This window comes from Eschrichtius robustus, chromosome 7, assembly GCF_028021215.1.
Source record: "Eschrichtius robustus isolate mEscRob2 chromosome 7, mEscRob2.pri, whole genome shotgun sequence".
In the NCBI taxonomy this organism is placed as follows: Eukaryota; Metazoa; Chordata; class Mammalia; order Artiodactyla; family Eschrichtiidae; genus Eschrichtius; species Eschrichtius robustus.
In genome coordinates, this window is record NC_090830.1 from 79,666,091 (window position 1) to 79,681,854 (window position 15,764).

A 15,764-nucleotide genomic window follows, 5' to 3' on the forward strand; every position below is an offset into this window, starting at 1 on the left:
TTGGGTCAGGGAGATCCACCTGCTAAAGGTCACCACCCAGCTCTCCCTGCCTCTGCCTCAGCTAAGCCCCCACTTGCTGTTTACATCTCAAGGTCACTGGAAGCAAGGTCCCCAGGGCCAGACTGGTTGGGTGGGCCATGCTGGCTGGAGGGTCAGGGTTCCTGGTTGCCCACCAGGTCACAGCCGCCCCGTCTCCCGCCCCAGTCGGTTGTCCAGAACCTGCAGCTGCCGGAGGAAGCCTGAGTTGGGGCAGATATCCCGGTGCGCCTGCACCGTCTGGATGGCCTCCACCAGCGTCATGTTCTCGCAGATCATGAGGAAGGCCAGGACAACCGTGGCAGAGCGGCTCACCCCCATGGCACAGTGTACCAGCACGCGGCCTGCGGGGAGACCCAACCTAGCATCAGCCACCTGTTCTCACACCGCCTGCCCCTTAGGGAATCAGGGATGCTTCTGCCCACCTATCACAGCATCCTGGAATACTGACACTGTCCTCACTGTCATATGGGCCAACTGAGGCCCAGAGAGGAAAGGGACTCGCTCAAGGTCACAAAGCAAGTTAGTAGCAGGGCTAAGGTTAGCATCTGGGACTCCCTTCTCCTGGTGCAAGGTGCTTCCTCTGGCATCCCTTGCCACTCTAGCACGGTGGGGGTTCAGTACTCCTGGAGTCCCCTGGGTTTGCATCAGATTACAGGGGGTGTCCACCTCCCTCCCTTTCCCCTCAGTTCTGCCCTCTCCCCAGCCCCTGCAGCTCTACACTGAGGCCTCATCTTAGAGAAAACTGCTCAAGAGCCTTTGCTAGGTCCTGTACCTTCTGCCCAACACCTGGCCTCTTACCGAGCGATATGGTTACCCTGACGACCACACTGGGCCTTAGTTATATCTATGACAGTTGGTTTCCAGGGTGTCCCTGAAGGGGATGCTGACTAAATGGTAGTAGTGAGCCCCATGAGGTGGGAGGGTTGCTGAAGGACCCCATCATCCATGCTACTGGAAAAGTAGATAGCCCCAGATCCTGCCTGCACCCCACCTCCACCCCAGTGTCTTCCCCAGCAGCTGACCTTGGGGAATGCTGAGGGCACTTCGGATGTATCGAGCAACAGGCAGAAAGTAGACACTGAGGTCGAAGAAGGGGTTGTCATCAGCCTCGATGCCATAGTACTCCAAGGGCATGCCATGGTAGAACTTGGCACCTGTGTCCACCTGAAACTTGCCTGCGGCGACATTCACGATGTGGGTGATGCCCAGCTGGGTCAGCTTGTTCTTGTCCCGGGCTGCGTACCTGGAGGGGGGGGGGCACGGGGTGGGGGTTGGGAGGTGGGGTAGAGCTCACTGGGTCAGCTCTGGCTGGGCTGGAACTTGCCCCCTTGCCTCCTCTGCCATCCTCCTCCAAGGGTAGACTGGAACCAGTGAACTGGCTCGGGTGAAGGGGCTCCTCTAGTAGGAGTTCAAGACTCCCTTTCACTCAGCCCAACTTTTCTGGAAGGCAGGTCGGCCACATGGCATCAGAAGCCTCAAAAATGTACACTTACTTTGCCCCAGCAGGTCTCCTAGGAACTTAAAGAATCCCAAATGTGCTCACAGACAAATGTAAACTGGATCTAATGTTTAAGATAGAGAAAAAGTGGGGAAAAAAATCACTAAATAGCCTATAAGAGAAGATTGACTATGGTATAGCTAAATGAAATACTACACAACCACTAAAATGTGGTAGATAGATGCTGGTGAACCAAGAAAGGTGTTGGTGCTATACTGAGAAAAATGGAGGATGATGAAACAGAACATTGTTTAAAAGTATGTTGTGCAATTCCATTTAAAAAGTTTTCTATATGAAGCAGATTACAAGATGGGATTATAAAGCGATACCATTTTTGTATGCATTTTAAAAAAGTCAACAAGGATTTTATTACTGATTATCTGTGTGTGTAGGGGGGATACATATTTGCCATATTGTTAATAGGATATTGATCTATATTTTCTAAATATTAAGGAAAACATAAAATCCTCATATATTCATCCATATGTTCTAAATTTTAAGAAAACTTTTGGGGAAAATGACACACGTTCCACTCTATATATACATCCTAGAGAAACGTGTGTGTGTTCCCAGGGCACATGTACTAGCTTCTAGAATCACTGTTTATATAATAGCCCCAAAGTGGAAACAACTCAAATAGAATAAATAAACTATGGTGTATTCATACAAACGAATAATATATAGCAACCAAAAATGAATGAACTATAGCTACACGTAATGCCGGCGAATCTCCCAGTTTTGAGCAAATGACGCCAGGCACAAAATACACAATATGATTCTATTCCTATCACTTTAAAGCATAGGCAAAACTAACACAAATGGCGAAACTAAAAAGAAAAGCAAGGAAATTATTGTTTCAGTACTCAGTGATTATCTACAGGGAAAAGGGTTATGATGAGAAGGGTTCTGCGGGGGCTTCTGGGGCACAACTAATGTCCTATTTCTTGACCTGGGGGGTGAAACTGTTCGTTTATGCTCTGTGCACTTTTCTTGGGTGTGTTCTATTTCCACAAAGTAATAATAATGTAAAAGGAAATAAACATGTGGAAAGAGATGGTTGGAGGCAAAGAGGGTGCCAACTCTGCCCCTTGGCTCTGGAAGAGGCTCCCCTTCTGTTCCCCCCAACACCCACTGTGGATCGTACTTACGCATCTCCCAGGAAGAGGTTGGGCCAGACTTCGTTGATGTGGCTCAGCACGGCAGCCCGACGGACCCACAGCAAGCGCTGCAGCGAGGCCAGCGTGGGTGGCTGGTAGGGGGGCACCTGGACTGCCCCGTGGATCTTGGGCCTCCGGAGGTCCTGTTTCTGCAGCGAGTCCATCCTGGAACAGAGCGGAAACTGTGGTGGCGAGGGGCAGGCTCCTCGCAGGTGGGTCCAGCCGACAGGGAGGCCCAGGCATGGTGCAGTGCCCAGGTGCCACTGGGATGCTTCAGAAGGGCCTCAGTTATTTCACATGAGGTTATTAACCAGCTCAGCTGGGGCTGAGGCCTTTCCCCAGGGAACAAGGGAATCAACCCCTCGTCACCGCTGTGGAGCTGGGAAGCCCTCTCTCCTGCCCTCTCCAGAGGCCCCTGATGTTGGAAGCTTTTTTCAAGGGGCTCTTGGAGTTCCCTGTTTGTTAACAACTAGTCAGTGCAGACCCCACCCCTTAAGTCTCTCGTTACTTGGGACTTCGTAGGGGTGGGATGGCTGTGGCCCTCAGAGGGCACCTAGGAAGACCCCCGCCAACTGGGCAGCTCATCTCAAACCCCCTTCTCTGCTACTTCCAGGGCTGGTCCTCAGACTCCCATCCTTTCCCATCTTCAGGTGCTTGAAGGTCAGAGCCCATCTCTGGAGTGAGGGGCCTGGGCTATGAACTGACATTTGTCAGCACTTCCGTACTGAATGAGCTAATGCCTCTTAGGGGCCTGGTGCCTCACGCGTGGTAGGTCCCTATCATACACAGGAGGAAGCTGAAGCAGGAACATGAAGGTCACAGAGAATCATTTTTAAGTAATGCTCAAAGTCTTACGGCTGTTAAGGAGCAAGGCCTGGGTTTCAGTCCAGTTCTGTGCTCCTTCAATTCCATCCCCAAGCCTTCGAGTTACCACCTTCAGGGACTCCAGAGAGTGGTCGCTAACTCATCTGTCTCTACAGGGGAGCCTAGTGTAGCTGTTCCATATCTGCCTGTAGGCCCTGGGATTTCCCTCCTTACCCCCATGACTCAGGCCAGCGCTGCAGGTTGGGCCTCACCCAGGTGGGGTGGCTTGTGTCAGGAGTCAGCTGGCTGAGGGGGTCTGAGACCCTGCAGAGCTGGGATGTCAGTGGCACCAGAACCTGGGTCTGGTGCTGGGCTTGGAAAGAGTGCCTCTGTTGGCTAACTGTCCCTGGTCCCCTCAACCAGTAACTAGGGAAGGTACAAACTGGGAAGAACTTCCTTGCTCTTTGGTAGGTGGTGCCAGGACCAGGAAGAGAAATGGGAACCCAGAAGGCCACCGGTTTGGCCAAGCTCACCCAGCGAGCAGTGGGAGGGCAGGGCGGAAGCGAAGACCCGGCTTTCCCTTTCATCCCCCACTGTGACCTCTCAGGGCAGGCTGAGCCGCCTGCCACCTACCTAGGGCATGGTCTGGGGCTGGGAGTCGGGGTGTGGGTGCAGGGACAGGACTCAGCACGTGAGCGGAACGGGGCCGGGGCAGGTTCCGCCCGGAACACAAACGCTATGAAGCAGCTAGAATTCCAGGTCCTCCTCTTGGAGCCCGTGGGGGTGGGGCCTGAGAGCAGACCTAGGCCACTGCTGACTGAAGTGCAGACCTTCCAAACGCCCGGACCCCTCTCTGCTTGGTGTCTCTTTGCGATTAAAGGCTCTTGGCCCTGGGACTCCCCATGGAGATGGGAGGCTACGTGAACTGATGGGAAGAGAACTTTAGAGGGAGGGTGGAGAGCCTGGCCACAGCTAATTCCGAGGTCAAGAGCAAGTCTTTGCTCCTGTCCGGGCCGCGGTTTCTCTTTCTCAACTTAAAGATACTGGCCTTGCCTGCCTTTAAGGAATCTCTGGAGGGTCTGACCTGAGAATGAGAGAGGAGTGGCTGGGTTTGCAAAAACTACAGGGTACAGCGCAGTGTATCGTGTTGGGGTGGGGAGAGTCCGACAGTCACACTGGTCTGGAGCTACCAGCTGGGCCTGCGGGAGCCCCAGGTCTGGTGCGAGGGGGCTTTGAGAAGCCTGGCAGGCGCCGCTGCAGGCCTCTGAGATTGGTGTGGGGTAAGGCTGCCACCCAGTGGCCAATAGGTGCCTTGCAGCCCAGCGGTGCCTGGGCGCAGATCGCCAGGCTCCAGCTGAGACAGAACTTGTCCCTGCTCCTCCTGGAGGCTCCTGAGAGGAGAAGGAGCCAGTAGAGGGGTCAGGGATGCGGGCTGACCCCTCTACTGGCTCAGCCTCTTCTACTGGCTCACACCCCAGCCTCTTCGGGGCCTAGGCCCAGGTCTGGAGAAGGGGGCTTTTTCCTCGGACTTAGGGGTACCCCTTGCTAGGCCTCACGTCGGACCTCACACCTGACGCTCATGGATGTGCCCCCTACCTGTCTGCTCTATCCCACAAGGGTCCAGCCCACCTTTTCAGCCAAGGTCAGGCCTAGCCCCCACCCAGCGACTCATCCTTAAAGCTCCGGGCACACCCAAAGAAGGGGAGTTGGTGGCTGCCGCAGCCCCCTGGTTTCTGCCATCCCCAGACCTAGATGCCGAGGGCCCCGCCTGACACCTCCTCCCGCATCTCCTCAGCCACCGCGGGGTGAAGCCTGGGCCCAGCATCCAGCAGGGACAGGGCCGGCCTGGCTCTTCTCCCCCCTCCCTCTCTGGTACTCCTCCTGCGACCTTCCTGTGTCTCCTCCCTAAGCTGAGCCGCTGCCTCTGTGGGCAACGGTTTTCCTGAGTCGCTGCTGTTTACAAGTTCAGACACCTGTGTTCTGCCTTTGTCGGTGCCTCTCCTCCCCTCTGTGTTGCTCTCCCCCGTTGCCTCTGTCTCCCCGCCTCTCACAGGAGCTCGTGCTCCTCCACAACCTCCCAACACACCACCCAGCACGCCGGTAGCCTCAGGCCAAGGCCCAGGCCTCCGCAGGGCAGGGGGCCTCTGTCTGCCATCCACCTCCTCCCTGAAGCTCCAGACGTGCTCCCCCTGGTCTTCCCGCCTGTTCACTCTCCCTGCTTTCTCCTCCTCCTCCCCCCAAGGTAGACCACAGGGACTGTGGCCACAGGACAGCTGGGGCTGGACATCTCAGGGCAGGACAAGTGAGGAGTCTGGCGAAGGAAGCCTCGGGGAGGGTGGCCGGCGGATGGCCTGTGGTGAGCTGCCTGGGGCTCTGCACTCTGTGTGCAGGCCTTGGAGGAGGGCAGACCTGGGCCGAGTTCTCAAGTCTGGAGCTTGTTTCTGTGTAGTCTTCTCTGAGCTAGTTTTCTCAGTGGAGCTGCTGTGAGAATTCCATGAGATAAGAAATGTTCAAGGCACCTCCCACGGGGTCTTCCTCCTGGTAGATGCCCCATAAGTGGTGCATCTTACTCTTATTATCATCACCATTATTACTCTTTCCCTTTCAAGCCTCAGCCATATCCCATGGGCCAATGAGGCTTGGTCTCTATCTCTTTGTATTTCTTGATTTTTCTTTCTCTGTCCGGCAATAATTATTATATTCACCACTAACTAAGAACGTACTATGTATCAGAGCTAAATGCTTACATTTTTTTTCACTGAATCCACACAGTACCCTTATGAGGCAGATAATATTATCATCCCCGTTTTACAGATGAGGAAACTGAGGCTCAGAAAGATTAAACAGTATGCCGTAGGTCACACAGCCAATAAGCGTGGGAGCCAGGATTCAAGCCCAGGTCATTCTCACTACTCTGCTTTGTCTGTGCCTCTATCTCTGACCCAGTTCCTCCCCAAATCTAACCCACCCCCCCGCCACCACACACACACACACACACACACACACACACACACACACACAGAGGCACAGGTGTCCTGGCCCTCATTACCCAGCATGCTCTGCAGCCCCCCTGAAATAGGGGCACTCACCCACCTGTGGGGGTATCTGGCCCAGGCTGAGTTCTTCTCTGACCGGCACTTTTTGCTCCCGGCTTCCAGCCGCCTGTCTCTGCACGCTTGATGCTGTTTCTATTTTTTGATTGGAGTTTAATTATAAAGCATGATGTGCTGCTCCTCTCCTCTGGCCTCCCCCTGCCACTCCCAACTCACCCACTGGTCCCCTGGCATGGTCAGTGCCAAGCCCAGCCAGGCACCTGGCCCTGCTGGGAGTAGAGGCAGTCTGGCAGGGGTCTGCCTGTGGTATGTGTGGATGTGGTTGTTGCTTGTGAGGCAGGAAGAAGGAAGACTGAATAAGCCGTTTTGAAAGGTCGGTTGGCCTTCAAGGGTGATGTGGAGCGTGGGCAGAAAGTTAAAGCTAGAAGGATCTTCCATGGAGGAGGACAGGGAAGAGAACAGCCAGATCACGCGCACACTGGCAGCGCTGCCAACATCAGAACCCAGGTCCAGGGGCCCTTAGTTGGGAGCCGAGGATTACAGGACTGGCCCAGGATAAAAAGATCCAGAAGACTCAGGCTGAGGGAAGTGTGGGCAGACAGCGATATAAGTGGAGTTTAGAGCAGGTCTTTGGAGCAGGCCCGGCCTGCAGTCAGAAGCTGTGTGTCCGCAAGCCACTCTGCCCTCTGCCAAGCTCCTCCCTCCCCCAGAAGACATTCCTGCACAGGCCTCACTGCTCCTTGAGGCCAGTGAGATGGTCTTTAAAGTCCCTTCCAAGGCTAACGGCTCAGTGAGGGACCTTGGATTTGGGCCTATTAAGAACACTCCCTGCTCTCCAGAGACCCTCTTCATATACCCATACTTTAATACCCTTCCCCACTCATACTCCCAGATGACTGACACACACACAGACATATGCAGACCCGTAGCCACGCCTCCACTGGGTCTCTGAAGCCCGAGCTCCAGGGAGCTAGGGCTCAGCCCCTACTGGGGCTCCCTGAACCCTGGGGAGAGCTGGTGGAGGCGGCTGTGGCCAGGGGCTATCATAAACACTTAGAATCCCCCTCTCCCGTGTTCCCCCACTGCTGAGGGAACTTGGGGTTCCTGGCTGAGAGGGCAGCCCCTTCCCACCTGTGAGAACTGGAGACAGTGGCTGAGAGGGGTTGCAGGTAGCAGGAGGAAGCACATGGAGTTGCAGGCTCTAGGGCGGACCCCACACTGGTCTCTTACCATCTTCTGGGTACCCACCTGGGCCAGAGCCTCCAGCAGCACCAGCAGGGCCAGCGCCAGGGTGGCAAAGTGGCAGAGCCCTGTGGCAGGGAGTAAGGACCAGTTCTGGGGGAGAGATGAGCTCCATGTTACAGGCAGGTAAACCACGGTTCAGACTGGTCAGGACTTATCAGGGCAGGGACAAGAGCTGCCAGCTAACCCTACTTCTGCCTTGAGCCTCTGTGTAAGGTCAAGTGGGTACGGGTGCCGGGAGAGATGAGGCAAGTTTGGGGCCCAGGGCTCATGGAGAGAGATGACCTCCCCAAAGCCCCCTCAGCTCTCAAGAGTCCCCAGCCCCAGGGCTGCTGTGTACACACACAGGTTGCTCACTGCACAACTCCTGGGGCTCCAGCTGTTGGATGCACTCCCAGTAACTGTGCAAAGCTGTAGTCCAAATGACTCTCCCAAAGCTAGCTGCCTGAAGGGAGAGATGCTGAGGTCTGAGGTCAGAGTATTTAAGGGCCCCAGGCCGAGGAAGTGGGATGATTGGGCATGATCAGAGATTTGCTCTTCTCCCAGGTTCCCAAACCTTGTTTAGAGGAAAGAGAGCAGGATGGAAACATGCCATTCCTGTCCGCCTCTTGGCTCCCACACCTGCAGAACTCCCCACCACAGTTTCCCGCCTAGCTTCACCCCAGGCCTAATCCCAACGCCAGCTACAACCCTCATTTTCTTCCTTCACACTCACCCCCAAACTGTAAACCTAATCCCCAACCCCAAGGTGCTCATCCTCCTGACAGCATGTGGGAAGGGGTCGATAGGGCTCAAATGCTGCCCTTGGTTGGGCTGGCTGTGCATGCGGAGGCAAAAACACCTCTTATGGGTGGGGGCAGGGGGAGATTCAGTCCATGCCCCAGGGAAGCTCTTGGCAGGAGGAGAAGCTGCTGCTCTTCTAACTCCCAGGAGAGCCCAGGCTAATGCCCCACTCCCACCTGGCAGCCCTTCTGAGCCAGTGGGCAGTGGGGCACAGCCAAAGTCAGGGTTGAGGAGAGATGAAGGAAGGAGCAGTATGGGTAGCAGGAGCTGGAGGCTGGATGGGGGGGCGTGGAGAGCAGCTCTGGAGGCTTAACGTTCCATCAGATGGCCCTCGGTGGGGATGTGAGTGTGAGGAAGATGGGCTGTTGGGGACAGTCCCAGCCTGGCCATGATGGGAGAGGAAGGGCAGTGGGAATTCTGCAGCTCCTTCACAATCTGGTACCCTCACAACCACTGACCCCAGGAAGAGGCACCCCTGCCTCTCCGTTGAGCTGGAGGAAAACACAGAGCTGACACCAAAGAAATTGCAGCAGCACCTCGGCAACCATTTGTGGGCTGGGAGCCTGAGAAGCATTGTTGCTGCTAGGGGAGCCCAACTCCTTCTACTGGGCAGCTGGGGACGCTGGGGCCTCTGGCGGAAGGGAGGTGGCTTGGGAAGAGGAGGTACTGGGGATCTGTTCCCCTGAGGCAGCTTAAAGACCGGGCGCTATTGCTCCAAACGCACTGAAGATGGAACAAGAGGAAGGCAGAAGGTAAATGGACAGACTTCAGAAAAACCTTTATGTCCTAAAGGGGTCCCCAGGACCAGAGAGGGAGGGAGGTTAGGGAGAGTCCTTCTGTAGATCTCTGAGATCACACTGGGTGGGGTGAAGGTAGAGAGTGGGGTGCTGGGTCCAAGGCAGAGAACTGAACGGCACGGCGACAGGAGAACTTTATGTCAAGCAGGGCTTGTGCGAGGAGGTCATGGCTGGTGGCAGGAGCACCTGTTCTCCTTCCCCGTGGTGGGAATGGATGCGCAGGGCTGACAGAATTCACTAAGCTTGGAGCAATAGCTGCAGGACACTCTTCCCCTGGAGCTGGGTTCCAGGCCTGAGGGGAGGGTGTGCAGAGGTGTGGGAAGGGCCAGACAGCCCTCAGGTGCAGGACTGGCTGTGCTGCTGCCTCGGTGGGGTTCAGGTGAGCCCCACAGGCTTTCAGCCAAGGAGGCAGGACAGATCAGCATTAGGACCAGGTTGGAAGGCCTCACCTCTTCCGTTTTACGCTTTCCACCCTTTTCCTTCCTAGCCTTTCCATCTTCTCTGGGTCTGAAGAATCTGGGTGGGCTGGAGGAGAGGGTCCTATGAGAGGGGTGCCTCAGCCAGGCCCAGGTGAGACCTTGGATTGGTGAGGGGAGCCCAGCAGCTTGGGGAACGGGCCAGGCCGCCTTCAACCCTCTCTTCTAGCCACACACAGCCTTGTTATCCAACCTCTGAACTGGTCCCATCCATGTCCCCTGCCAGCCCTCACCCAACCCCTTACTTCCAATCGTACCCTGGCCCTCTGCCCAGCCGTCACCTGACCTCTAACTGCACCCAGCCTCGGCCCCTCACGCCCTGCCCGACCCTCACCTGGCCCCTCAGCGCCGGCCTGCACCCCGCAGCTGCTGGTCCAGCCGGCAGAGCTGGTGGAGGAAGCCTCGGTTGGGGAAGACCCATCGGCGCTGCCTCACGGTGATCACTGCCTGGCGCAGGGACAGCTGCTGGCGCAGCATGAGGTAGGCCAGGACCAGCGTGGCAGAGCGGCTCACCCCTACCACGCAGTGCACCAGGACCTTGGCTGAGGAAGACATCCTGCTGAAAGACCCTTTCCCACCCACCGGCCCACCCAGGGGCTGAGGTGGGGACCCACGTTCCCCTGGGTATATTCTGTGACCCTGAGTAAATCATTCAGCGTGTATGGGCCTCCATGTCCTGCTCTGTCAAATGGGCATCCCAACACCTATTATGCCTACCCTTGGGATGGGGTCCACACTCCCCAACGTGGCTCACAGGACCCTCTGTGAGCTGGCCCCTGCTGACCCTGCAGCCTCACCTCAGGCTGTCCCCCCCCCGACCCTTAGCTCTAGGAACACTGGGTCACTTTCAGTTCCTTGAAGCTGTCCTGGTCCCTGGCCTCCAGCCTTACCACATGCTACTTCAACTACCTGTAAAAGTTTTCCCCCTCTCTTGGTCTGACTAACATCTGCTACTCATTGGTCGGGTTTTGGCTGAGACGTGGCTTCCTGCCACTCATGGTATCACGTGAATCACAGAGCAGCCCATCCTTTTTGCATGTGGCCCGGTGAATACTGTTGTAGAGGGAAGCGCCCCCCACCTCCCTTTGCTCTTCACATTTGCCCACGCATCTGAGTAGCGCTCGTAATACTTCGCAATTTGACTGTCTTTCCACCAGGGGCCCTGCCTTGCCTAAGTGTGGATTCCCAGTATCTAGCTCCGTGGCTGGCACAGAGAAGATAATAGTCGGTGAATGAATGGTGAAGGAAGATGAATGTCAGAGTGCTTTGGATTGAACAGTGCTATGAGCCATAGTCTTGTCTTTGCCACGACACAGAGGAGAAACTGAAGTCCAGAGGAGACGCTGGCTCACCCGGGGTCAGGTGGCAAGGGGCATGGCTCTCCCCCAGGATGAACACGAAGCAGCTTCCCCAGGCTCCTTTGTTGTACCCCTGGTATTAGAAGATTTTTTCCATTCGAAAGTACTTTGGGGCAGAAGCCAGACATCTAGGTACCAGATGGCAATGTCCCAAGGCTGAGTGATGCAGAAAGAACTGTTTTGTTGTTTGGGAGACCTGGCTTCTAGCCCCAGGGCTGCTCCTAACTCGTGGCATGACCTTGTATTCCAGGCCTCAGTTTCCCTATCTGTGAAGCAATGCTGTTGGATAAAGTGCTGGAACACTGAACAGAGAGTTTTAAAAACCTGATGGCCCTTTAAAAACTAGGGGTGTGAGGACACTAATGTTTAAGGGGAAACTGGACATCCCCCCATGACCGAGCAGGGTGGGATATGGGTTCAGACCCCAAGTCTTACCCCCAGGTGTGCTGAGGGCATGGTGGATGAAGTCAGCTGCAGAGGAGAAGTAGGCACTGATGTCGAACTCAGGGAGGTCGTGGGCTGGCACCCCCAGGTAGCTCACAGTGCTGCCGTAGAAGTCAGGGCTGCCCTGACAGTAGAGGCCCCCATGGGCAGCATTCAGCACGTGGGTGATGCCCAGCTTCCATAGCTCAAAGCGGTTATTTGCTGTGGCCCTGGGGAGGGGAGGAAGGGGAGCAATGAGGTCCAGGAAGGCTTTGTCTGGACCCCCGCTTCAGAGCGATGAATCCATTAGGGTCCAAAAGGAGCCAGAAGGAACCCATGGGGTCTGCGGCTCACAGCCCCACCATAGGAGCTTTCTGGTAGGGGAGCTGGTGGTAAAGGGATTTAGCTTTAGCCTCTCTTTGCCTCCTGAGGCAATCTACCCCTGCCTTGGCCAGGACAGGAAGGAAAAGGATTGCTTCAGCCCTGGGACCCAGCTGCACCTCCCTTCTTGCCCCATGCCCTTCCATGCACATCTGGCCTCTCCTGGCCACTACCTCATACCTGCTTCTAATCTGCAAATATTTAAAGGTGACACCTCCCCTGATTCACCTTCAGTCAGCCTTCCTCACCCACTCTGTGTCCAGAGGAGGGAGGCTGGAACCGGAAAGGCGAGCTCTCTGTCCCCCTCATCTCATACCCCAAATCACCATTCCCCAGTCCTTTGCCCCCCAGACCCTCCAGTTGTTCTGGATGTGCCAGAAGACTCCGGGAACCTCTGGGAGCTCCCTTCTTTCAGGCAGGCAAAGTCTCTGCTCCCCCTGGTGGCTGCACCTGCTCACTGCACTGTCCCCAGTACAGAGGGGTCCTGGAGAAAGTCCCTGGCCTGGGAAGCTCAGAGAAGAACTATTGCCCTTGTACCCACCCCACCCCCATCTCTGGTAAAGATCCCAAGAACTGTCTCTCCTTGTCTCCACCCCACTTATCCCTTCAGTCAGCTACCACTCACGCATCTCCTATGTAAAGGTTGGGCCAAACTTCGTCCACGCGGCTGGAAGAAAACTTCCCTGCCCTCAGGAGCTCCTCCAGTTCCAGGACACTGGGGCAAGGCGTGGCTTCAGCGTCTCCCCTCAGCTGTGGGAGCGAGGGCTCCGCCATGGGCCAGCCCACCTGCTCCTCTGTCTCTGCAGTCACTCCTCTCTGCCTCTCCAGTGTCATTCCTTTCCTAGAGATTGGCAGGGACAGGTGAGACAGCAGCAAGTGACTCAGCAAGTCACAGGGGCCTCTAGAGAGAACAGGACATTTTCCTCTCCAAGCCACCCCCTAACCCCAAATTCCATGACAACATGGAATCAGACATACCTCTGCAAGTCACCTCTCAGCCTCAGTTTCTCCCCCTCTAAAGTAAGGAGAATTGTGAGGATTAAATGAAACAAAGGATATTCTGCGTCTAAACATAATAGATGTTTAATAGATTTAGACTCCTGTATAAGGCTATTTGGTTCTGAGGACTGAGTTAAAGTAGAGATCCAGGTGCAGAGGAGGTGGTTGCCTCCAAGGATTCGTGATAGGAAAAGTTCTTCAGGTCTGGGTCACAAACTAAGTGGGAACTGTATGGCTATTGGATGAGCTTCTGGATTATGGGGCTCAGGGGAGGTTTCCTGAGTTATAGAGTCGGAGAAAAGTGGCGAGGAGGCATGGAGGACCTCATCTAAAGCGTGCTCACAGGGTTTATGAGGGAAGGTTTGAACAGTGGTTCTGTAATGAAAATGGCTGATTTCTCAAAAGAGAAGGCTAAAATGGGCCGCATATGTCAAAGGGGGGAGAAGGGAGATGAAAGTTCCCCTAGACTTTCTGAAGAACCAAAGGGCTGTCATCAGAAATATTTGGGGCGGGGGGGTGGGGAGGGAGAGTCCTCTGCCTATAAGGGCTTTTGTCTCCACAACAGAAACAGAGAAAGGTCTGTATACATCCTTCTGCGAGAGCTAGTTATGGCATGAAGAAGTGAGATGTCTTGCCGGCTCTCAGATGACTTCATGAAGGCTTGATCCGGGGCATGAGCTGCAGTGGGGAGGCTCCCAGCTGCCCCTGGCTTTGAGTCTGGCTTGAGGGTAAAGGCCACACCAGGGCATTCAATGGTAGCAGTTTGCACTCATGTCCACCCCAGAACCTATCCCCACCCCCATCAGAGCCACTGAAGTCTGCCTTGCACCGCCTGGGAAACCAAGGCCAAGAAGGGGCTGGAGCCCAGGTCGCAGGTGGTTTTGGACTTGGTTTACGCCAATGCTAGGCCTGGGCTGGGGGCTTCCCTCAGGGTGGGGTAGTATAGTAAAGTGAGAAGAGCATAGGTTCTGAAGTCAGGCAGATTTGAGTAGGAATACTGGCTTTGGCACATATTAACTGCCCAACCTCAGGCAAGTTTCTTGCCCCTTCTGTGTTGTTAATACTCTGTAGAGGTGGCACAAGGATTAAGTGAGATATTTATATGGCATTTGGCATAGGGACTCTCAGAGAATAAAGGGGCAATAAATGGTAACAATGATTGGAGGTTGGCTATTGGAGAGGAGCTGGCTCCCGAACACTATTTGTTACTCCCATAGGCCCCGCCCCATTTCTACTAGCCCCTCAACTTCTCACACTTCGGCTTTGGGCCTGACGCATGCGCTCTCGGGTTTCCTTGCTGCGGTTTCTAGTCTCCGTTCTCCCCTCGCGCCCATCTTGAGCCCAGCGTCCCTTCCGGTTTTGGCCCCGCCCCCGCCCTAGGGCTCCGCCTCCCGCCGATAGGGCCCCGCCTCCCGGAGCAGTTCCGGTTCGGATTCGAGCGGCTGCCGGCGCAGGTGAGATCGAGGCCGGCCGGGGCAATGCCTGCACGCAGCCGCCACCGCCCCAGGGTCCACTTCGGCTCTCCTACCGGGGTTCCGCCCCCGCCGCTTGAGGCGTCTCACTCCGGCAAGGCTCGGAGGGTGCCGGGTTCCGACAGCTGCTCAGACGCCGACTCGGAGGCGGGTCTGGGGAGCCCCACTCGGACCGCGGAGGTGAGCAGGAGCTGAGGCGGGGAAGAGGGGGTTTGGGAGGCGCCTGCAGCCAAGGGGAGTGGAGAGTCGGGGATGGAGCCGGGGGCTGCCACGGACGGGGATCCGGAGGGGCCCCGGGAGACCGTTGAGGGAGCGTGGAGAGTCCCCTTTAGCATGGAATCTGAGGGAAATGGAGGTTGTTGAGCCGAGGGCCTGAGGGGCGTGACGATGGCCCGAGACAGAGGGGTAAGTAGAGGTCGAGGGGAGAGCGAGAGGGAGTGGGAGGCTGAGGGAGATGTGGCCTTGAAGAGGCAGGGGCTTGAAGGTTTGGAAAGCCGGGTAGTGAGGCAAAAAGACCGAAGGGGTACCGCGGGAATATGGGACTGGAGGCAGAGATGCTCTGAGATTTGGCACTGGGGGCGCGGAGTCAGAGGAGCCGGACCAGGGTCGATGTTACCACCTGGCCAGAGAGAGGGAACCGGGGTGGGACTGACGAGATCGCTGACAAGAGTGGGTGGTGGTAATTAGGGGAAGGGTTTAGGCTTGAAGAGGAAAGGGCTATCGGGTGGCAAGTCGTCTGGCTTTTAAAGGCCAGAAAAAGAGAAATGGGGTCAAGAAAGAAAAGGAGCCCTTGGAGGCTCTAATTTAGGGCTTTGGTATTTTCACAGGTGTCTTTCAAAGCATGAAAGATCACTAGGGTAATATACTTGGGTTATGGGGCTTTCTCATTTGTGGACAGTGAATACTTTTAAGAATCTGGGGTGGGAGGGTTGATGTTAAACACTCATTTGCCCAAAGGACTAGGGGAAGTAGTGAAAAGGAAGTGATGTTTGGAAAAGATAGTGAAAGGAGTGATTCTGTAAATAAAGATAATCATTTGGCTTTCTTCTAACAGTAATAGTGTGTTTCTTTTTTTTTTTTTCTTTGTATTTTTCTTAAATTTAAGTTTATCTTAAGTACCAGACAAGTTTAGACAATCTTTTTTAAAAAAAAAAAGATTTAATACATTACCTTTAAATTAAAAAAACTAAACTGGAAACAAGAATTTGGACACTTAGATTTTACAGATACTCAGTATCGACTGATTTCACTTTGGTAGCTTGAGTTGACACATATTGGCCAC

General features: G+C 55.2%; 2 protein-coding genes across 3 annotated transcripts in view; one reads left to right on the forward strand and one right to left on the reverse strand.

The window, feature by feature from the left end:
* The window catches only part of SAMD8 (sterile alpha motif domain containing 8), an 80,245-nt gene that overhangs the window by 29,386 nt on the left and 35,095 nt on the right, over positions 1-15,764 (forward strand). Inside the window, exon 1 of one of the 2 annotated variants that reach the window (XM_068547945.1) lies at positions 14,447-14,662. The exons of the other annotated variant lie outside the window; for it this stretch is intronic. Within the exon in view, the coding sequence (XP_068404046.1) occupies positions 14,489-14,662 (174 nt within the window). The 5' untranslated portion in view covers positions 14,447-14,488. Of the gene's footprint in view, positions 1-14,446; positions 14,663-15,764 lie in introns of those variants that run through there. 2 annotated transcript variants of the gene reach the window in all.
* Positions 178-10,270, reverse strand: DUSP13B (dual specificity phosphatase 13B). Its single transcript, XM_068548887.1, has 6 exons — positions 10,184-10,270; positions 7,683-7,886; positions 6,592-6,686; positions 2,686-2,859; positions 1,062-1,282; positions 178-380 (listed from the first exon to the last, which is right to left on the reverse strand). Exons 1-6 carry the CDS (start codon positions 10,268-10,270, stop codon positions 178-180), a joined length of 984 nt encoding a protein of 327 aa, XP_068404988.1.

Coding starts and splice junctions, on each gene's coding strand:
- DUSP13B (XM_068548887.1), bottom strand. CDS start 10,270: ATGGGTCTTCCCCAACCGAGGCTTCCTCCACCAGCTCTGCCGGCTGGA. Junction 1,283..2,685: donor AACCTCTTCCTGGGAGATGC/GTAAGTACGATC, acceptor CCCCCCCTCCAG/GTACGCAGCCCGGGACAAGA. Junction 381..1,061: donor TGCCCTCAGCATTCCCCAAG/GTCAGCTGCTGG, acceptor GTCTCCCCGCAG/GCCGCGTGCTGGTACACTGT.